At 44.7% G+C, this 24270-nt stretch overlaps 1 protein-coding gene across 1 annotated transcript; it reads left to right on the forward strand.

Moving 5' to 3' along the window:
• Positions 1–818: 818 nt before the first annotated feature.
• Gabrp (gamma-aminobutyric acid type A receptor subunit pi) lies at positions 819–19680 on the forward strand. The gene is made up of 9 exons (XM_075989661.1): positions 819–871; positions 1760–1878; positions 6095–6162; positions 6863–7080; positions 10209–10291; positions 15324–15461; positions 17142–17294; positions 17797–17984; positions 19378–19680. The coding sequence occupies exons 1-9, from the start codon at positions 819–821 to the stop codon at positions 19678–19680; spliced, it is 1323 nt and encodes a 440-aa protein (XP_075845776.1).
• Positions 19681–24270: the final 4590 nt, after the last annotated feature.

Genomic DNA, 24270 nt, shown 5'->3' on the forward strand with positions numbered 1-24270 from the left:
GCTAGCTGCCCCTGATCTTTGAGAGATGTCTGACTGCAGGTGCCCCACCCGAGGAAGCCAGGCCTCTGGAGCAAGCTGTCCAATAGCTCTCTTGCAAACACTGGCACAGAGAAGCCAATAGCCCTCTTGTGAACACCGGCACAGAGAAGCTTCAGAACTCTGTGATTGGGTGTGGGAGATGATGAGGATGGTGAGCATCTTCAGGCCAAAGAAAGCATAAGCTGTTGCTAGTCTTGGAGGAAAGGGATGAAGCAGCCAGCTCCAGCTCAAACTCACCTCTGGCATTCACAAGTACTGTGTGTTTTCCCACAAAGCTGTTTCCTCATTATAAGACGGGGACAAGCCTGCCCACTATAGGTGGGAAAGATTAGGTAAGAACACAATCTGCCTGAAAGGCCTGGGCCCTGAACTAAATAGGACAGTGTCTGGTTTGGCCAGCATGAATGTAGAGCTGAAGGGGTCAGGGAGACCTGGGGCTCCTCAAATATACAGGCAAATGTGCACCCCCAGACTGGATATGGGCACTAGTTCTGAAAAACCACCGTATTAACAAGGACTCTACCTATATCTGGGGTGGATTAAAAATATTAGTTCCCAAATAACAGTGTATCTGGATGACACTCGAGGAGCCAGTGGTAGAAGAAAAGATGTACAAAGAGGTTGCTCCCATGCATGCTGGGAAAATACCGGGTCTGGAGACCCCTGAAGACAGTGGGACTGGAGGTAGTGAACCTTTGGACTGCCCCCTCACCTTGCTCCTTGTCTCTCCAGGTCATCCCTCCTTCAGTCTCTCTCTGTGTGTGAATAGCTCCTTCAACATGAGCCACAACCTCTACCTGGCCTTTGTGTGTCTGAGTCTCCTCTCTCAAAGGTAAGTTGTGCTACCCCAGAATGGCCCAGTGAGGGCTACTCTGATGTGGTCCTGATGGAAGGGCTTGCAGCAGTTTTTATTTAACTTATGGCAAAAACCCAGTCCCTTCATCTCCCTGAAACATCAGAACAAGAACATTTCTGTGGCTCGTTCTATTTTAGAGAACAGAAGTTTCTAAAATGGTTGCAGACCAGTGGACTTGAGTTTTTTTGTTTTGTTTTGTTTTGTTTTGTTTTGACTTGGGTTTTTCATAAGACACTTGGTGAAAGGAAGTTGGGGAAGTGGCTCAGTGGTTAACAATGCTTACTGTGTAACCATGAGGACCAGAGTCCCACAAATACAAGTAATTTTGGAGCTTCCAAGTGGGAAGGAGATAAGGAGATCTTTGAGGGTTTCTTGAGCCCCAAGTTGAAGGAGAGACCCTGCCTCAAAGGAATAGAAAGAGAGAAACAGAGGAAATATTTGATGCACAGGTACACATGCCTGTGTTCTTGAGCCCCAAGATGAAGGAGAGACCCTGCCTCAAAGGAATAGAAAGAGAGAAACAGAGGAAACATTTGATGCACAGGTACACATGCCTGTGCATACACTCATACAACACACACAATCAATCAATCAATCAATAAAAAAGAAATGATGCATGGAGGGTGGCCAAATTATCATGACAGTTTCATCTATAGCAAATGGGTAAGAAAATGGAAAGGCTAACTCAATAGCTAGAAAGTAAGATTTGTCTCCTCAGGAAAGCCACCATGTGCGTCTGTGTGCACAACATATATATGTGCACATATACAAACACGCACACACACAGGGGATGCCAATCAAATTCATGTCTGACTATGTTCATCAATTTTTGGACATTGCCACAAAAGCAATTCTCCCTTCCAGGACGTGCATCCAGGGCAACCAGTTCAATGTAGAGGTCAGCAGAAGTGACAAGCTTTCCTTGCCTGGCTTTGAGAACCTCACCGCGGGATATAACAAATTCCTCAGGCCCAATTTTGGTGGTAGGTTCTCCTTTGTGACAAGGATATCAGTTCAAGAGAATAGGAACAGAGGCAAAATGCAGCAGCGGGCTTCAGAGGCTTTGCTGACTCCACCCCCCGACTGGTCGCTGCTTTAGGAACTGGGAAGGATGGATAAGAACACCCGCTTGTGATTTTTTGTACTACCTCAATGAAAGCACTCCGCTCTCCACTTTGAAGTTCTCTCTTTAGCACTGTGGGGTGAAGTGCTGGATGTAGGAGCCTCTGGTAACCTCTGCCACACACTCTTCCTTCTCCCTACCTCCGTGGTCACTATGCCAGGAACTTGCCGTGTGCCATCAGCACGGCTCCATCTGGCCTTTCTGCCTGTAGTCTGCCACCTACAACGGTCGCCCCTCATTTCCATCTGGATCGCCTCCTGGGCCATCTGCCTGCTCAGAACATAGGCACGTGACCCAGTAGCCTAGCCTGAAGTGCAGGCGTTCCAAGCCCTTCTCTGTCTGCCTCTGCCTGTCGTTCTCACCCTTCCACAGTGTCCCGCAATATGGCCCCCAAACGCCCAGTAGCATCCCTAGCCTCTGGCTTCCGTGCCAATGCAGAGGCTGCTCATCTGCCTTGAGTTACTCCACCAACTTTCCTCTCTAGGAACACAATTTCCCATCGTGTCTCTGAGAAAGGCTGCCCTCCTCTGAAAGGCTCTCTCTGATTCCTCCACAGACCACCCCTGAATCATTGCATTTCCTGTAATACCATAACTAGCTAACGCTATGTCCTTGTCCTTCCTGCTTCTAGCTTGTGATGGTGACAGTCTCTAGTCAGATCTAGGATCTAGTAAGTCCAGCTCCACTGGTGGTCAGACACAGGCTAGGGTGCAAGGGTGGGAAACTTTGCCTTTCCAAGGTATTTGTTGGACTGCAAAGAGTGAGAGCAGAGAGAGAAGCCGGAAGGACCCTCAGGCCACGAGGTGAAGAGAGAAAGGCAAGGAAATCTAGACAGCACTGACGAAACGTGGAAGGGAGGGCCACTGGGGAGTTCCGGAGCAAAGTCACCCAGCAGAGGAGGCCTCTCTCTGTCTCTGCTCCTGTTGGATCCCTCCTGCCTTAGCGTGCTGTTATGTGCAGGTTTCCGGGTGGCTGACATCTATGCTACCACTTATCTGTGGGGCGTTAGAGCAAGGCTGCTGATCTGCTCTCACCACCAGGACCCTCAGGCAATCTTGCCAGCTCAGCTGAAGATCTGGGCAATGTCTGGTCCCATGGCTAGGCTCTGTTCTCCATGTCGAGGGCCTAACAAGCCACCACAGGCTCTGGGTTTCCAGGCTTTACCACACACTAGCAATAAGCACATGAATCTGAAGAGCTTGCTCACATCCATTTGTCTTGCCTCCCAAATCTCAAACAACTAAGTTAGGACATTACTCTTCAAGTTTGCACAATGACAGGCCAACCAGAAGCAGGGATGTTGGGCAGGGAGGGTGTTCAGAGAACAGAGCACTGAGGGTGAACTTAAGGGAGTGTGAGGCCCGGTTCCACCTTGCTTAAGAGGAGAGGAAGCACAACACGGGGCCTAATGACTTGATGCACTCCATGTCCTCAAGGAACCTGTCCTGCTGGGCGCCCTGTGGGTCAGTGGATGCGCCTTGCTTCCTGATGCGCTTCTTGGCCACCGTGGTCCTTGGAAGACAAAAACCTCCATTGTACTTTCCAGGGCCTAAGCTGGGTAAAGCAAAGGTTGTCAAGGGGGCACTACAGACAATGCCCACGCCGTCTACCTTTTTTCCTAGGAGAGAGGTGCCCTCTGGTGGCACAGCTCACTTGAATAGTTTCAGGACACAAAAGCAAGTTCGGGTCCATAAAACAGTCAAGACTGGCTGGGCTGCACTAGATAGCGGGAAACTAAGCAAAACCCATGGTGGGACTAGAGCTTGTGTGTGTGCTCCACTCTGCCCTCCCCAGCGAGGCAGAGCGAGGGGACCCATCGCTTTCCTGTCCATGCTCTCCCACCCAGTCCTCTGTGCTGGCGCTTGCCTCAGCCTGTCTTGTGCAGCTATCACGTAATGCCTGGCCTTGAGCAACCTAAACAAACCCAGACTCACGGGCTTAGAGTTCAGTATTGCGACGACGCCGGGGCTTTTGCCTTGGCCCTGTTGTTTTGTCATCACGTGGTAGAGGTGAGGGGGAGGGTTGAGGGAGATAAGGGAGGGCTGTACTCACCCTCTCCGAGCAGCACCCAAGCACCCACCCCGCTCACGGCCTAATCCCTTCTGAAAGCTCCACCTCTCAGTACTGTCACATCTATTTCCACGTGAGTTTGGGAGGGGACAAACATTGGGAACTGTGACAGCGGGTTGCACACCATTTAACATGGGAGGAAGCAGCACAGAGAAGTTTAGCAATGAACTTGAGGTCACACTGCTGCATGACATGCAACCATCGCTCTCTGACTCCAGACTTTTCGGGCAGCCACCTCGCACCATGCCCTGCCACTCTGTCCTAAAGATTTCCCACCAACCATTAACCCTTACCTTTCCTGCACATAGTCTCGAAAACACCATTTCAATTTCCTCCCTACATTCTGTAGCTTGGTTTTCCTGGGTTACCAACCCTTTAATTGTTAGGTTGCTTTGACTAATTCTGACCAATCAGATGATTAGATATTTTTCTAATTTCTTTAGAATTCCATCTCTTCTCTTCCTGGTTCATTGCCACAGTCCCCTGAGGCTCTCTCAGCTCTTTAATGCAAGTGAGCAAAATTGTCTCTTCCCCCAACCTTAGCTAGGATCACAGAAGAGAGTGAGAGAGAATAGGGGGACCCTACGGATGGGGCATGTGCCAAAGCAAGGCGGGTATGATACAGGAAGCAGTGTGCAGAGAACCATCTCTGAGATTCCTGGAAGGAATAGGTGGGCACTTTGCATGCATTTTCTCTTGCTGCCCCTGGCTAAAACACTGTCACACCTCTGATGTCGTTGAGCCTCCATCTCTAGAAGTGAAAAAACTGCTCTAGAAGATTCCATAACTTATCCCCGATGGCAGAGGGAGGGGAGTTCAGAGTTAAGATCTGAATTCACACAGCTCACAGTCCAGAGCCCTTCTTCCCCATTTCCATCTAAAGAGATGGCCCTGGCCTGGCCTGGTTGGCTTCTGAAAATAATGACCCTTACACTCCAGTCTTCAGAACAAAACACAATTCTCAGAGGAGTCTTTCAAACTCCAGGACTGAGGTTGACGTGAGATCAACCATGATGACGCACTTCTGACATTGTAAAACTTTAGAGCTCCAAAGAGGAAAGGAAGAAAGTGTCTGGGGTCAGCAGGAACTTGGCCGCCATCAGTCTTTGATGTCATCTTTTGGTAAATTTCCATAATCAAAGAAAGGAAAGGAAAGTCATTTGTGTACAATCAGACGAGCAAATCTCTGCCCCACCCTACACAACCAGCCCCCTGCAGGCACCACAGGAAGAACCCTCCACATAAAAGCGGACAGGTGCTTTGCCATCAGCCTCTTTAAAATACACATTATGGGCCAGGGAGATGGCTCGGCAGGTGAAAGTTCCTGCCACACACAACCTGACTCTCTGAGTTCTGTTCCTTGACTCAACATAAAAGCTGGATCTAGTGACATCTACCTATAATCCTAGCATTTCTTGGGCAAGATGGGAGTTGGAGGTAGATGAATGTGCAGGAAACCTCAGACCAGACAGCCTTAGGCTTGGTGTGCACGGCCAAAATAATGAGAGAGATCCTGCCTTAAAAGCAGAAGTGAACAATTCCCACAGAGTAGGTGGCACAGATCTCCCCCCTCCCTCTTTCCCTTCCTCTCCTCTCCTCTCCTCTTCTCTCTCTCTCTCTCTCTCTCTCTCTCTCTCTCTCTCTCTCTCTCTCTCTCTTTCTCTCTCTCTCTCACACACACACCAAAATAAGTAAATTAATCTTAAAATATTTTTAAATACCCATTAATTAATAATCGTGTGGCCTCTCTTATGAATCATGATGTCTCTGTGTATTTGTGTATATTTTTCATACTGAATGGTTGCTCCTGGGAAGATAAAATTAATTTTCTTATTTTTATAGTTCAGATTATTTAAATATTTCTAATACATGAATATTGCTTTTATAATTTTTAATAGTTTTGTTTCCAACCTAAGAAGTAGGGCAGGGGGTGGAAATGGGTGGTGGGAAGGAGGATTCGTGTTTGTGTTTCTATGCAAGTCTCTCTGGTTTTTCTGCATTCTCAGGTGACCCAGTTCGGATAGCACTGACTCTGGACATCGCAAGCATCTCTAGCATTTCAGAGAGTAACATGGTAATTGTTGCCCAGTGGCATCCCACCGTGGGCCCTCTCCTTGCTTTCAATGGTGATGTTAGCAGGTTACTCAGAAACAGAATGGCAGATGCCAGAGTTCTGTCTCCTAAGTGGAGACAGCAGAAGATGTTTCTACAATGGGTTTTCTGGGTATCAGGAAGGAAACAGACTCAAAGGCTAGGAAGAGAGAAAATAGAAAAAGAAGTGTGCATTTACTGAGAAATAAAAATTGAGGAAAAGAAGAGAAAACATGGTTCAGAGACCTGGCCTTCACATGGTCTTTCAGAGAAAGGACCACTGATGAAAACTAACGATCTAATGACCAACTTGAGAGGACACCAGAAAGATGAAGCCAGGAGGAAGGCAGTTTTCCAAGAGGGCCCTTGAGGCATGATGGGTAAATTCAATGGCAACTGTGTTCTTAGGCAGTGTGAGCTTTTATGTCAAGTAGGCCAAAGCCCTGAAAGTGGGCTTTGACAGTAGGAGTTCTTATCTAGAATACATAATGCACTTGGTTCTTTCATTGCTGAGGATAAGCACCACACCAATAATTTAAATACACACACACACACATACATACATAAATATATAAGGGAGAGAAGGGGTAAAACTTAATGCACTTTCTTCTGTTTTTTTTGGGGGGGCTCTTCCTTCCTGCTTCTCTCCTGCCTATCATTTCTGTTTCTGACTTTCCTCTTAGGACTACACAGCCACCATATACCTCCGGCAGCGCTGGACAGACCCACGGCTGGTATTCGAAGGCAACAAGAGCTTCACTCTAGATGCCCGTCTTGTGGAGTTCCTCTGGGTACCGGACACTTATATTGTGGAGTCCAAGAAGTCCTTCCTCCATGAAGTCACGGTGGGAAACAGGCTCATCCGCCTCTTCTCCAATGGCACTGTCCTGTATGCACTCAGGTGAGCAGGCATCGGGGACTCTGGGGTTGGAGGAAAAGACACATATATCCTGCGTACTTCGGACCAGTACCAAAGGGCCAGTCTGAACCCCCATTCATCACAAATTCCTCTGTGTTCTACCCCCACACAACCATTCAGAAGGGATTCTCTCAGTATAGCTGCTGGCACTAGTAGCATCTGAGCAACTGCTGTGTGCCAGGTCTCATGCAGTATGCTAAGGAAAATGGAGTAAGGTAGACCCACTCGGGTGCCAGGACCCCAGTTGGGGAGTAGGCTAATGGTTAGGGGCAGTGATAGAATATGTCTGCATAGGGTTATGAACTGGGCCTTTGAGAGTGAGGAAAGTTAGCAGACAAAGAAGAAAAGGGACTAGAGAGGCAGCATGGGGACCGAGATCTGAATCCCAGTGCTGGTGTAAAAGCTGAGCCTAGTGGCATTCACCTAAAACCCCAGTGCTGACGGATACAGACAGGCAGATCTTGGGACTTACTAACCACCCAGTCTGGCCCTAAGCTGCAAGCTCCCAGGTTCAATGAGAGACCAATGGCTCAGAGGTTAAGAGCATTGCCTGCTCTTCCAAAGGTCGTGAGTTCAGTTCCCAGCAACCACATGGTGGCTCATAACCATCTGTAATGGGGTCTGGTGCCCTCTTCTGGCCTGCAGGCATATACACGGACCGAATATTGTATACATAATAAATAAATAAATAAATATAAAAAAAGAGACCAAGTCTCAAAAGAAAAGACTAATAGGGTGAGGTACAGTGGCTTCCTGAATAAAATGCTTGCTGCCCAGGTGTAAAGATTAGAGTTCTAAGCCCTACCACTTGCTTAATGCAGGGAGGGCATGGCAAGCCACCTGTGCATTTGGCCTTTGAGAGACGGAGATCTCCAGGGAATGATGTCTGGCTACACTACCCGAATCCGTGAAGTCCAGGTTCACTGAGAAACCCCGCCTCAATGTTTAAGGTGGCCAGTGATTGAGGCAGTCACTCAGCCTCTGGCCTTCACGTGTACACAGCACATACAGGTGCCTGCACACCCTTACACATGTCTACCCACGCATGTGAATATAAACATAAACAAATATACAGGTACATATATACAAATAAATAAGATAAAAAAGTCACCGAGGAAGGTATCCCAACACGAGCCCCAACATGCACACAAACACACATACCACACACAGAGAGAGAAGAAGAGAGAATGAGGGAGAAGAGGGGGAGGGAAGGAAGGCAAGTAAGAGTAAAGACATGAACAAACAAAGAAATCTATGTAAGGAATTTGTCTTCCACAGGGTTCAGTAGAGCAGGATATCTCTACATCTGTTTGTCTGAGACATGTTTATACAAACAGGCAAGGCGTGGATCCCAAAGACTACCTGCCACTACAGGCCACCACCCCAAATTGCCAGGGCCTAAAGTTCCTTCAGTCTCATGCAGCCCTCTCTGTAATTGGAAAGGAAGGAAGATCCCTGAGTACTGCCTGAGGCCCCCTACGTGGAGGTTTACCCTGTGCAAGGGCTGTGCACACCTGGGCTCCCTGAGTGCTGCGTGAGGCAGCCTACACAGAGGTTTTTTTTCCTGTGTAAGAGCTGTGCACACTTGGGCTCCCTGAGTTCCTGGGGAGCAGATCAACTAGTAAATATGAATAGACTAACCTTTAATCACAAGAAAGACCTGAAGTTATAAGGCAAGGCCTGGACTAACCAATACATAGCATTTCTGGGCAGGCCTCAGCAACACTGAGTTTTACTGAGACCAGTACAAATCCTAACTCCTCTTTTAAGAAATCTAACTCTCCGTTGATTCCCATTCTACATATTTCCAAGCTTTTATGGGAACCTGTTCACACAGGTGTGTTCATATACACCTGTGTCCCTGGGGGTGTGCATCTATTCCATGTTACAGCATGCAGTGCAATCAGCCTGGGTAAGAATGTAAGAATTACCAATGAATCATACTCGACGAACAATTTGCACTAGGCTCCTTTTTTATTGTTGTTGTTTTGTTTTGCTTTTCAAGACAGGGCTTCTCTGTGTTCATTCTAATTCATTTTTTTCATACACTCTATTGTATGACAGCCATGGCTGTCCTGGAACTCTCTCTCTAGGCCAGGCTGGCCTCAAACTCACAGAGATCCACCTGTGTCTGCCTCCCAGGTGCTGGAATTAAAGGCGTGCGCCACCACCACCATCTGCTACTAGACTCTTGTCCTAAACAGCTCTGTGAACTTGAGCAAGTTACTGGCCCTGTGAGCCTCGGTTTTCTCAAAAACAAAATAAAAATAATAGCAGTTTTTATATCATAGAGCTGTTCATAAGGTTAATGTATGTGACATTAGTGCAGAAACTGCCTTGCACTAAGCAACCAGTAACCAGTGGTTGTTTTACTCTGTCTCCCTTAAGGAGATGTAAAGCTCCATTAAGTTGGATACTATGCCATGAGCAAACACATCTGCCTGCTAGGTGTACCCAGCACTATACTTCATAAATGAGGGACCTAGTAAAAATGTGTGAATGTAAGAAAGGAATATAAAGAGAGAGAGAACATGAAGCTGAGTGGGTAGGAAGTGAGGATTATCTGGGAACAGTTGAGGTAAAGGAAAGAATATGATCAAAATAATTTGCATGAAAAAATAAATTTGAATTTTTAAAAAGCATCTCCAGAGACTGGAGAGATGCCTCGGCCCTTACTTAAGAGCACTGGCTGCTCTTGCAGAGGACCTGGGTTTGGTTCCCAGCACCCACACAGTGACTCACAACCATCCCTGACTCCAGTTTCAAAGGACCCAATGCCCTTAAACACTTAAAAGAAGTTGAATGAAGTTTAAAATATGTTTATAAGACATCTTCAACACACTGGAGAATGAGTCTGTTCTGTAATAGTGTGGGTGTTTGCCTCTGAGTTGCCAGCATTCCAGCTTCTTCCACTCTGGATCCAGCTTTAACTGGGTCGGATGAGTGTCACTGAGCCCAGAAAACCTCAGGAATGCTTGGGTGTAGGCTACCAGCCACATACCCCCATAAGAGTCTGAGAAAAAGTCCTCTTGAAGCAGCCCTTGGGAAGAAATGCCATCTCTTCCTCATAGCACCCTTTCTGAGTCCGTTTCTTTTCTTTTTCCCTTTAGGATCACAACAACCGTGACATGCAACATGGACCTGTCTAAATACCCCATGGACACACAGACCTGCAAGCTGCAACTAGAGAGTTGTGAGTATACACCCTCGGGGCCCCGAGGGACTTTCCTGGAAGACCTCCATCTCTGCTTTGCAGAGCACCCCATGTCCTCGCACCCTTCTTCCTTTATGTTGATTCACAATAGATCCACAACCGATTGAGCTATTCACCCTAACTTCCAGATAAATCCAGCTGCTTCTCAAGGGCAAACTGTGTAACATTGTATCTTTGGGGGAAACCCATTCTACGTTAATATCAAATAACTTCACCCATGCACAGAGAGATGGCTGAAGAAAATACTGATGTGTAGACCATGGCCAGCAAACCGGATTTATCTGCCAAGTCTGGCCCCATCACCTGTTTCTGGAAGTAGTGATGTTATAGCAGAGTGATGGCCACTCACTTGCAGATTGTCTATGGTCGTACTGTAATAACAGGGTGGAGTATTTATGATAGAGACTGTATTGTCCACAAAGCCTAAAATAATAACATTCTCCATTGCTACGGAACTTTTAGGAGCCTCCAAGAGCTAATTCCATGAACTCCAAGGAGTGTATCCTTTCCCAGACTTATATAACCATGGAATCGTGTTTCATGAGTATTTCTGGTTTAAAGAAAACATCTTGACGAATGTAGACCTCAGCTAGCTCCTGATACTTAGAACTTAACGTATTTTTTTATGCCGGCACTCGGGGTACTCATCCTCAGGGGTCTGTGATTCCAGGTGAGCTCTTGGTAACCATTCCATGGCTATGATTTTTATCCACACATCCATTTTTGCTCTACCAAAACCAAATCAACCCCAGATGCAGACAGCCTGGGCTTCATCAACCCCATTTGCATTTGTTACTAAACATGCCGCAGGCTACCCTTTGAAGCCCAGAAGTCCTCAAAAGGTTTCTTTTTCTTTTCCTAATAGGAAATGCACTGGCTTCTAGCCAAACCTTGCTATGCAGCTACAGAGGAAGGAGGCAGCTAGTTGGAAAATGACTATAGAAGGGACAGCTAACAATATGATCTCAGTCTGCCTTCGCCGTGGTCACCTTGCCCAAACCATTTTTCCATTGGCAACCATGAAAATAATAATTAATTCTGGAGCTCTTTTCCTAATAAATAGTGTTGCTTCCACGTGCCACACACTCTCAGATACCTTCCAAGCAACCCATAAGTGTTGCTTCCCCCACCTTATGATGATAGAAATTGAGGTTCATCACAACTTAGCATTTTTCTAAAGGGATCTGAAAAATAGAAACAGTGGGACTGGAGCCCAGGAAGAGGGGTCGACAGTTCCTAGAGCTTTTTCACTGGCCAGAAGGCCCATGAAGATTCCCTCCCAGTGGCTTGCTTGTATGTGGTCCAGGGGCTATCCACTTCTCCCTAGTATACTCTAATAAGGTTTTAAGCAAGTGTATGGGATTTCTAGGTTCTCTAGCACCAACTGATATTCACCACTTTTCCCCAAACCGAGAGACCACCACATCGTGCTTGTGGGATTCCCAAATCCTGCCAAATGTTACGCCGAAATCCAGCATGACTATCAGGCGGCAGTCTGAAGCTTCTTTCACGCCAGCTCTTTTCAGTTACTTAGGAGCAAGGCCAGTGTTTTTCCTTTCCCCTGCGTCTTAAGGAAAATATTTTGACTCGGTCTAATACTTCAGTTCTACATATTTTCCCACCAAAGCCTCCAGCTAGTCTGGCTGGCTGGTTGGGTTCCATCTGCCTACCCCTCAGTCAGTTCACCCATTCAACAACCACATGCCTGTTCTGTGTTAGACGCTGTGGCAAATGTTTGCACTGCAAAAATAAAACGATTTGCCAGTCTTAGAGAGGTGTACCACCTGACAGACAGCACAGGACTTAAAACAATTATGAAAGAATAAAAGACAAGCAATAAAAAGTTATGGCACCATGAAAGCCTGTTAAAGGGTCAGAGGTGTCCAGAGGATATTGCCACCTGAAATCAGAGGATGGACAGGTTCCAGTTGGCTAAGAGGACAAAAAAAGCAGGGCACAGTACCACAGAAACAAGAAGGAACAGAGCAAAGGTTAAAGGTTAGTAAGGAGCAAGGAGGAGTAGGGGCGTGTGGTGGGTGGGGGGCACACAATGCTTGCCCAGCATGGGAAAGGCCCTGGAGTAGAAAACGCAAATACTCAAATTGCTCACTGCTGTTTATGATGCAGTTGCCTCCAACACGTAAGGGATCTTCTTTGGTATATGGAAAAGTGTCGTACAGTGCTGTGGGTAACCGAGCATCTAAATTATAACCTGGGAATTTCCTAGGATGGAAAATGAGGGTTCGCTCTAAATGGATGTGGGTCAAATCAGTTCCTTGGGATGGTTAAACAATCTCCCGTTATTCCTTTGTATGCTTCTCCGAACATCTCCAAATTTGGGCACCTGTGATAGGGAAATAACGCCACAGATATGAGTCATTAGGGCATCAAAGTGGAAAATAACTGTAGACAAGCCTTGGGGACCACTGGGTACTCTGTGCTTAAGGGAACAAGTAGGCAAAGCCAGGAGAGAAGAACCATTATGAGGAGAAGCCATTTTTAGAAGTACACATTTAGTTACAGACCTAAGCAGATTAATTATCCTATTGATTCGGCGCGTGCAAACCCTTCTTGAAGCAATGCAGCTGTTTGGTAGCAGAATGCAACTTGGGGTTATCAAACAGAGAAGCAATTCTAGTGTAGCACAAAAGAAATAATTACCCTCCATGTGTCATGGCTGGGCTCATCCCAAATCCCAGGAGCAAGATTCGCCAAGAAACTTCAGCACTCTGTGTACACAGACACCATCCCCAGGGGGCAGAGGAAGCTTCCACAGAATGCTTATTAGCAGGCATTCAGGTAATAAAACCTCACTCAGGTTTGGTTTTTTTCCAAATATACTATCATTAAAAAGGGAACTGATATTATCTTAATCACCCACATTCACCCAGGGACAGGGGACGGTAGCAAATAAAAACTGTGAGCCAGCCTCTACTAGGGCTGAAACCAAGTAACCAGGTAGAAACCTGCTCTCCTCATTTTCAGAGAGATGTCTTCTTCACTAGTTCCGATGGCCGCTTCCACTCACTTTTGGAGGATTCCAAGGGAACACCAACATTGTTATCTGGAGCTCAAGGAGCTCAGGAATTATAAAATAAAGCCTACTAGATATTGACTTTCATAATTACGCTTCATAGCACAATATCGGTCCTAACATCAGCACCACAGTCTCAGTAACCTCTGAAGCAATGACAAGATTGTGACCACAGGGGCTGGAATTATGGGGCAACATCACTATCTGTATGACTTTGGCTAACACACCTCTCTGAGTCCCAGTTTCCTACCCCTAGAAATGGAAAAAGTAAGCACACCAGGCTCAATGAGTTGCCTTCTATATAAGTTGGTTTTATTGAGCTATAATGTATGAATCAGAAAATTCATCCATTTTTAAGTATGTGTTTCAAGGTGTTTGTAGCTATTGGCAGGTTGCATTGTTGGAATATTCCCATCACCTCCCCTCCTCAAAGAGATCCCCTGTGCGTATTGTCATCACCCCAATTTCCTGCCACCAACTCCCAGGTGCCCCTAACTTACTTTCTGCAACTGCAAATTTGTCTCTCCTGAACATTTTATATAAGTAAGAACAATATGATCTGTTCCCTTCTGCATCTGGCTTTTTCCACAGAAGGATGCTGTGGCATGTTATCAGGACTTCATTCCTTTTGATTGTTCAGGACTATTCTTTCCAGCTTTTCCAAAAGGTTAACGTGCTTTTGGTTTAGCTTCACATCTGGTCACTGTACATAAAGTTGCCGCGGATATTTCTATACAAGTCTTTCTGTGACTAGAGCTTCATTCCTCTTAAGTAAATACTTCGGAATAGAATTCTGATTCAAATGATACACTTACTATTTAGGTTTTTAGTTAGTCATTTTGTTTCCAAAAGTGGTTGTATATTTGCATTCCCACCAGTGAAGTTCCAGCTTGTCAATGTCTTTATTGTTTTTCTCATCTCATCCTTATTATTACTATCTTAACAAGTATGAAGTAGTGTGTGGTTTTGCTTTGTATTTTCCCAGTGACTGAAGAAATTGTGTCTATTGTCTGTGCTTATTAACTATGAACACATCTTATCTGCAAGGATTGGAGGAGGTGATAATGTTGCAAGACACTTAGAAATTGCCTCCTAAGTAATAGATGCTCCATTATTATCAACACCATCCACAGACTTTGAGATTAAGCTTTCCAGAGAGAGGCACAGGGCTGGCTTTTGTCTCTTACTTACCTAAATCCTGAGACAGTTAAGAAACCCTTTAGAATCTGAGAGTTTTCACATATAATGGGCAAATAATTTCTCAAGTCTAAGGTACAGTATCTAGTGAATAAGCACATTTTAGGAGAAAATGCTACTTCACCTATGAAATCAATGGTGAGATCCATCACAATTTCAGAAATGTAAAGACAAAAGTCCACCTTAAAATCGAAGAAACACAGAAATGTCTACTTCCTAGGCCTGTGAGAGCGCTAGAGATATGTGTTGTGTAAAGGACAACAGAAAAGGCTCATAAAAGGTAATTGTTATCACTACCATCAACTGATATTAGTAAAGCTAACATTTATTAAAAGCACATATTGACAGAGAGTCATAAAGTGGCTGGTTAAAGGAATTTTTTTATTTTTGCATTGATACCAGTGAGAAATATGAATAGAGTCCTTCCAAAGTCTCAGACAACATCATCCAAGCTTAGACTGCTCGGAAAGAAAGAATCCGGCATGGGTCCCTTTGTGGCAGCATACTTAATAAATGCCACTCAGTAGTGAAGAAAGCCATTTTTATCACCTACCAGGCTTGGACAGTGCTTAGCATAGAACTACTTCTCAACCAATCAAACATGGTCCTAGCAAAGGATTTCATTCTGCTGCACTTGAAAAACCTAGTCAACTTTTGTGTGGCGCACTCCTTTAGGCTTAATACCATCAGGCTAGAGCTCTTGCTCACTCTGTAGCGTTTCCCAAACCAGCTATGTCTGCAGTATCCTTGCACTGACCAAGGCTCGCTTTCGTTTGCCAGGGGGATACGACGGCAACGATGTGGAGTTCACCTGGCTGAGAGGAAACGATTCTGTGCGTGGGCTTGAAAGCCTGCGCCTTGCTCAGTACACCATCCAGCAGTATTTCACCTTGGTAACCGTATCCCAGCAGGAGACAGGTAACGCTTGTGACCCATCCCACAGAATAAAAATACTTAAGGGAAAGGTCGCAACCTGAATCCTAAGCAGCATGGCCTCCACCTCTACTCCCGGGGAGTGCAAGCATTCTGTACAGGTGTGGGGTAGGGGAAGGGAGACAGGCACAGAACCTGGGCTTCTGTGCACTCTGCACTCAGGTGAACATGGTCAGCTGGAGAGCAACCCTCTGGGCCAACACTGAATTTTAGTTAGTCCCTTCCAGGGTTCTCTAATGACTGTTCAAATGCAGCACTCCCTTGTGCACGAAAAGTCACTCGTGTTTCTAGTGAGGGCACTGGTCAAAGAATGAAGTACAAAAAAAAAAAGCGCTCACAGGTAGAGAAGACAGTAGCAATACTACATGATCACCTCGTTAGTGAAATTATCGAATTGTCATGTACAGAACTAGATCTCTGGGAATTGGTGGTTTTAAACAGTTTTAGGGTTTTGTTGTTTTGGTTTGGTTTTGCTGTTTCAAGATAGGGTTTCTCTGTACAGCCTTGGCTGACCTGAAATTTGCTCTGTAGACAAACTGGCCTCAAACGCATGTAGATCTGCTGTCTCTGCCTTTCTAGTGTTGGGACTAAAGGTGTGTGCCACCATGCCTGGCTTAAATAGGCATTTTCTAAATGATTTTACATACAAACAATGATATTTTCTTCTCAGTTCATTAGGGCCAAGTTAGAAATGCTTTGTTTTATCAATATTTCTACTCTTTAAAACAGTATCATGTACTCTAGTTGAGTCTAGATGACTTTAAAAATTAAATGTACACCTAGAAAAAAAAGACAGGGAGCAAATATGGCAGCTCTCTATTGTTTATATGCCCCATAGATAACATGTGTGCTTGGGTAATTCCCTAAGCATGATCCTGAAATGATACCTCTGAAATCAACAAAAAATAAATGATTGAGCCTGAATGGATAACCCAATATGCTTACCTTGCGAGCATGACGACTTGACTTCAATCCCCATAACTCATTGGGAGAAAAAAAAATCAGGGCATGCCACTTGTAATTCCGGTGCCAGAGAGGCAAAGACAGTGGACCCCTGAGGCTCTCTGGCCAGCACCTAGCCTGCTTTGCAAGCTCCAGGCCAATAAGAAATCCTGTCTCAAACAAAAAGGTAGATGATTCGTGAACAACAACTTCTAAGACTGCACTCGGGTCTCCACAAACATTTGCACACAAATACAGAAATACACACACACACACACACACACGCATATACACAAAAATTAAATTACATTTAATAGGCCTAGTCTACAGTAATCTTGAAAACAATGGGCTGTCTTCGGTAATCTTCATTAGACGAGTATTTATTAACAGCTTACCGTGAGTGCAAGGTTGAGAGATGCAGATTTTGCCCCCTTGTGGTTCACAGTCTGGTGAGCTAGAGTTTTAGAAAACTGGCGGTCACAACACTAAAGCAATGCCTTGATAAAGGAAGGCATAAAAAGAAAAACACGAGTGTGGGGGTTAGGTAAGAGCACCCCTGTAAATCCCATGCCAGGCAACACTGAGGTCCTCTGTGGTAACCAGCGTGCAGTTCATAGCTGACTAAATTTTTGTAACAGAAGGCTTAACATGATTGTGGTTCATGGGGTAACTCCTCTCCTGTGTGAGCAGACGCAGTTTCTCACCTCGTGTTTGCACTCTCAGGAAACTATACTCGATTGGTTTTGCAATTTGAGCTTCGGAGGAACGTCCTGTATTTCATTCTGGAAACCTACGTTCCTTCCACCTTCCTGGTGGTGCTATCCTGGGTTTCGTTTTGGATCTCTCTCGATTCGGTTCCTGCGAGAACCTGCATTGGTAAGAAGTTCCACTGGACAAGTTCTAAGAACTAGGTGAATCAAGGGCTTTTTAAAATTCTATCTTTATGTTCACTGATGTTTGCTGGGTCATTGTAAGAGTTGGTATCTTGATAAATTCTTTTACACAGAGAGAAAAATGGGTGCAGAGATGGAGAGAAAGATAGCATCAGAAGGACTGTATTTTTTTTTAATTTGTTCTATGGTGGCAGATGAGGTGAGCTTGTGTAAACAATCCACTGCCCATAACTTTATTACTCACTGTCCATCTCTAAAAGAAGAGAGAAGATGACCTATTTGGAAAACTATGTCACTTACATCTGTTGGAGATGAATAAAACAATCGTATTCCAGAAGGTCACAGACTCTGAAATAGATCTGTACTGTTCATGAGTCCTGTCCTCATCTTGTGGCCTCCTGGGTGGAGTCACCCAGCCAGATGATAGAGAGTGATAGGGGTGGGCGGGGACAGCCACATGGAACAGCTCCTACTTGTTTCCCCAGGAGTGACAACTGTGTTGTCCATGACCACACTGATGATCGGTTCCCGCACATCCCTACCCAACACCAACTGCTTCATCAAGGCCATCGATGTGTACCTGGGGATCTGCTTCAGCTTCGTGTTTGGGGCCTTGCTGGAGTACGCAGTTGCTCACTACAGCTCCTTACAGCAGATGGCAGTCAAAGATAGGGTAAGGATTTGGAGGGGGTTGTCTACCATCCATCACCCGGCCATGCGCCGCTCTGAAGAGGGGATCAGGGCTTGGTTCCCATCCCCAGAGTAATTCACTTTGTTCTAATGCATCGTACCCCTACCAAGGTGGACACATTTGGAAGTCATGGTGCCCCTTAACCGGTGCTGTTCTTTTCACCAGATAAAACAAGATATCAAAATTGAATTTTCTAGCAAAAAAAAAAACTATTATTCATCTGCAACATGAAAGTGTGATCATAAGAACAAGCATCTAAGAAAAAGGCCCAATGTCAAACTAGACAGGCTTAGCTGTTCACACATTTCAGATTAATTTGTGGTTATTACTTAATTTTGATTCAATTTTATATTCTTAAATTATACAAGTAACAGTTTATCCAAAAATAACATATAGAAGAAATTAACTTGTAACAAAATCCTTGGGATTCTGACTTAAAACATCTTTTCTCCAGTGTGATACATTGTTTTCACTCAAGGTTATTTGAAAACTAAATTTGATGGGCATTAGCACACTGATGCTCAAACAAACCAATGATAAGGATCTGATTCAGGAAAGTACCACCCTAAGCAGTGTGCTGTCAGAGCAGCTTATGGGCAACCAGAAGAGCCAGTGCCTTCGTCATTGTGCTTGGTTGTTGTGGTCAGTCCAAGCACTAAAGTCAGAGGAGAATAGGGATTTCATGTGTTCTCTTCCATGAAGGCTTCCCTAATAGCACACACGAATTCAGATTTGTTAGAATGATAGACAAGGGTTGGAGAATCCCCAAGGTCTTCTACTGAAGACTCCAGTGCTCACCTCCATGCCATGGACATAACAAGAGATGCACTGTGGAGTGTGTGCTGTATCCTCTACATGTCTGGGGTATCCCAAAACTCAACGATATCGAGCCATCATCTTCCTTATTTTATTACTGAGAAATTTGCCCTCCAGGTGGTGAAAAGCAACTCAGCCAAGACCTCACTTTCTGTGCCATCAGCACCTTGTTGGATAGGGGAAATTCCCTATATTTGCAGGGAGCACAGTCCTGTTCCTATATTTGTAGCAAAGACCACATGACACAATGGCTTTATTTTCTCTCTTCTTCCTGGAACAGACTAGAACTTTACCAAGTACCTACTAGGTGCTTTACTCAATTTATGCCACTTAATCTTCCCCTTAGTCTCATGAAGAAACAATTCCTATCATTACCATGTTGCAGACGAGGCAATCACATTCTAAAGGGATTTAAATAACAAGTTTCCAGTAGTAAAAGAGCGGTCATTTGAGATTTAAGCCCAGGTCTGGTACCATCACAGCACCCTGTTCTTCACAGTACCACCCATGTATATTACTGTGCCCTGTCTTCCAAGCTAACTGATTTTCTATGAACCAGGGGACAGCAAAGGAACCAGAAGATGTCAATATCACCAACATCATCAATAGCTCCATCTCCAGCTTTAGACGGAAGATCAGCTTTGCCAGCATTGAAATTTCTGGTGACAACGTCAACTATAGCGACTTGACAATGAAAGCCAGTGACAAGTTCAAGTTTGTCTTCCGAGAAAAGATTGGCAGAATTATTGATTATTTCACAATTCAAAATCCCAGCAACGTGGACCGATATTCCAAACTACTATTTCCTTTGATTTTTATGCTAGCCAATGTATTTTACTGGGCATACTACATGTATTTTTGAGATGACATTGAACTTTTGCATGCCATGTCTTTAACAGAATGGCATAATGATGTTAAAGATATTCTAGGACCTATGTACACACTTCAGCCCAAAAAGCTACAAATGGGCTAAATAGTGATTATTCTAAGTTATGTAGAGGTCCTAGAATGACAGGTTCTGCTATGGAATCATTATAAAGCAAACTTTTTTTTCTTCAGTTTTGAACAGACATCCCTATGGAGCTCAAGATCACAGACCTACTCAGGGCTCTTTGCTCTCTGGGTCCCTGGTCTGCATTCACTGAATAAAAATATGTATTAAGAGATTTATTTTTTTTAGAGAATTTATAGTGGCATTTACTAAATCTTTGCCACTGCTTATAAGATGAATGCCAATTTAGCGAACAACATTTTCTAATTTTTGTTTTTCCTTGAAGTGAAATGTGGGTTTATATCAGTTCACTGGTGGTCACCATACTGCACCAACTCAATACCAGTGTTACTTAATACCACAGAAGAATTCTCCCCAAATTCCAGTAAGTCCTACTATCGAGAAATCAAATGTTAAAGTACAAAATTACTGGATCAATAAACTAAAACATGAATCCTTTAGTATGGTTCCCAGGCTTGAGGGGCTCCTGGGATTTATGCCACTGTTACACATACTGTGTTATTTTATTGTTATACACCTTTAGTCCTAAACTGTGTAAAAGCTTTTTTCCCTGACTCTTTTCCCACGCCAGGGAAACAGGAGGCAGTTTTGGAACTTATTTGAGGATTCTTAATACAGAATGCTGCCACGAAGACTTGCTGGGTCAAGTCTCTCTTCTGACCACCTTTGCTCACATACTGGCAAGGTGGAGCGCTCTGTCGACCTGGCGTTTGTGTTGACCTCACACTGGGGAACATTTTGTCAGTGGCAGATCCCCTGTATCCTTCCTGGAGGAGCTTTCATCCCCGCGCACCAGTGACCAGGCAGGAGTGAGACCTATTAGATAAGGAGCCATATTACCCAGATACAAGAAGCTTCTTTGTCCCAATCCTTCTAGCTGGATGATTTTTTATTTGTTGTCCAGGTATCTTTTCTTGCAAGTGTTCGTTGCAAAGAGTCGTTGATCTGGTTTGAGACCTCTGGGCTCTGCTACATTGTGGATACTGAGCCTCCTCTTGAATATCTTGCTGTTGCGCTGTATCATGGAGATCCCATAGCTTTGGATCTGCAGAACCAGTTCCTTCATGTGCTCCAGCAGATCACAGACAGCCACAGATGGGGCGGATATCGGGGTGGGCCAAACCATACCCCTGGTTCTGAGCCTGGGTAGTTAGAGGGTTGGCCACCCTGCCAGTTCCTTACCCCTCAGCCAACCCCACCACCATCACCACCAGGGTGAGCTCTCCAGTAGCTGGACTACTTAGTGGCTTATCTTGCATGCTCAGGAGACCACTGGCCGTGAGTCTTGGATACTCCGAGCGATGGTAAGACATGTTGCACGGTCCTCATGAGTTGTGTTTTCTGAGTTCAGCCAGTGTTACCCTGACCTAGGAACTCATGTGTGCCTCTCCCTCTGCTCCGGGGGACTCAGCTCTACCTGGTTCTGGTTCAGCCTCAATTATTTCAAAGACTCTCACCATCTTCAGCCCTTTAGCCCACCCCCCCTTTCTAATGAACGTGGAGCTTTAACTGTCCTTTCTCACACCAGAACTCCAGTTGGTCTTTCTTTCCACTTCCTGTACCCATGGGCTCTCCTTTTTATCGTTACGGTATTTCTCATGATTCACTTTCTACAAGCTTGATTGCCTGGCAGTTAACCGATGTTTCTTCATTAGAACTCTCTTTGTTCACTGGAATACACTTTGAAACTGCTATATAGCTGCACTTTTAGAGTTCTTAGTAAAATTTCTTCCTATTTTATATCTGTCATACACATCTTTAAGGGGAGGGGTTAGGACACAGGAAATGTGGTTGAAGGACTCAATCATATTGGTAATTTTTTTTAATAAAAATGTTTGAAATACAAGTTCACTAAGAACTCATGTCAGCTGTTGAGTAATGACAATTGTAAATATATGAAACTATAAAATAAATGCATCATATGGACCACAGAGTGGTAATTGGAGAGCAATGTAAATGCGTCCTATGTACAAAAGATGTGTACTAGAGTGTTAACTCAGGAGCCTCACATTCCTCCATGCTCGTGGCCCCTCCCACCCCAGATAGCACATGTACACAGTCACATACGAGGAGAAGAATTTCTGTAGTGTGAGGGTTCACTTTGGAAGAGAAACAACCTTTAGATTTTAGAACCACAGTGCCCTTTGGGCAGTAGGTGACAACATTAAAATCCCTAATAAAAACTGCTAATTCCTTGCATCTATCCCAGATATTCTGCCTGTCCTGAGTATTACCCATATGGACTTTATTCAAAATACTTAGTTTTAGATGAAAATATTAAGAAGAATTTCATCAACTGTCCAGCTGAATGCTAACTAGATGGGATAAGAAATATTCTAAGTCATAGAAATCCTATCTTTTATTGTCTTGTTATTGAGAATGTCAAAAGTCTCCAAGAAGGCCCGGCGGTGGTGGTGCACGCCTTTAATCCCAGCACTCTGTGAGTTCAAGGCCAACCTGGTCTAGAAGAGCTAGTTCCAGGACAGGAACCAAAAAAGCTACGAAGAAACCCTGTCTTGAAAATAAAAAAAAAAAATTAAAAAAAAAGTCTCCAAGAAGAGTGTTCTGTAAATATAGGAAGACATTCTATAGCAAGTAAATGCCATAAGGTTCATTTCAGATGGAGGCAGGGAGAAACTAAGACACGAAACAGCAGAACAGAGCTGGAAAATGCTGCGGACCACAAGCTGGAAAGGAGTAGCCTTGCAGGGGAGTCCTGGGGAGGAGAAGAGTGTGGTGTGGGCCTTCAGTACCAGGCAAGGACTGTGACCTAGTGTCAGGGACAGTTTGATGTCTAGGGTTGAGATGTAACCTTTTTTCAATGCTAGGCATTAATCTTTCCAGGATTGTTCTCAGCTGCTGGTCCATAGTGAATTTTCATTAGTCCATGATACATTTTGTTGCAAAAGATCTTTAATTCTTAAAACATACTTGTTTTTGGAAGGGGGATTATTTTGTTTTTTGTTTTGTTTGTTTATTTGTTGAGACAGGGTTTCTCTGTGTAGCTTTGGAGCCTGTCCTGGAACTCTCTCTGTAGACTAGACTAGCCTCAAACTCACCTGTTTCTGCCTCCCGAGTGCTGGGATTAAAGGCATGTACCACTACCGTCCAGCTAAAACATACATTTTTTTAAAATTGACTTTTAAGATATAGGTAACATGATTGTCTTAGGGTTTCTATTGCTGTGGCCTAACACTATGGTCAAAAGCAAGTTGGTGAGGAAAGGGTTTGCTTAACTTACTCTTCCATATTGCCATCCATCACTGAAGGAAGTCAGGGCAGGAACTCTAACAGGGCAGGGACCTGGAGGCAGGAACTGATGCAGAGACCATGGAGGGGTGCTGTTTACTGCTAACTTCCCATGGCTTTCTCAGCCCGCTTTCTTATAGAACCCAGGACCACCAGCCCAGGGATGGCATCACCACCATTGACTGGGCCCTCCCTCACTGATCCCTTAATGAGAAAGTGTCTTACAGCTGGATCTCAAGGAGGAACTTCCTCTACTAAGGCTCCTTCCTTTGATGACTCTAGCTTGTGTCAAGTTGACACACAAAACCAGCCAGTACAATGATCCAACATATGGTTGATAGGATTTCTGCACCATACCAAGGACTTAAAAAGAAAAACTTGAAATGAATAAGTTTCATCTATTATTAATTTAAAAATGTAAATAATAAGGAGTTGGAAATGGCTTCTCGTTGTTCTTCTTCTTGCTCTTGCAGAGGATTTCGCTTCCACCGTCCACGTGGTGGCTCACAACTGGCTGTTTACAGTCCCAGGGCATCTGATGCCTTTTCCTGGCCTCCACAAGCACTGTAAAAATGTGACGCACACTTAAACACTCATAAAACACCCATATACATCCAATAAAAATAATTTTAAAACCGGAAGAAGTGGCACATGCCTTTAATCCCAGCAATCAGGAGGCAGAGGTAGGCAGGTCTCTGAGTCTGAAGCCAGCCTGGTCTACAGAGTGAGTTTCAGGACAGCCAGGCTACACAGAGAAACACTGTCTCAATAATAATATTTTTTTTTCTGTGACAGGTTTTTCTGTGTTGCCTTAGCTGTCCTAGAACTCTCTCTGTAGACCAGTCTGGCCTCAAACTCACAGAGAATCTGCCTGTGTCTGCCTCTGAAGTGCTGGGACTAACCGCCACTTGGCAATAATAATAATTTTTAGCAATATTAGGGTCTGGAGAGATGGCTCAGCTGTTAAGAGCACTTGCTGCTCTTGCAGAGGACCTAGGATTGGGTCCCAGCACCAACATGGTGCCTTGTAACTCCAGTTTCAGGGGATCTGATGCTCGCTTATGACCCCTGGAAGCACCAGCACCACATGGTACACATGGACACATGCAGGCAAAACTCTCATACATATAAAATAAAAATAAATCTTAATAAAAGCATATGAATATTAAGCCCAGTATAGTGGTGCATGCT

The sequence above is a fragment of the Microtus pennsylvanicus genome, chromosome 11 (assembly GCF_037038515.1).
Source record: "Microtus pennsylvanicus isolate mMicPen1 chromosome 11, mMicPen1.hap1, whole genome shotgun sequence".
Lineage (NCBI taxonomy): Eukaryota > Metazoa > Chordata > Mammalia > Rodentia > Cricetidae > Microtus > Microtus pennsylvanicus.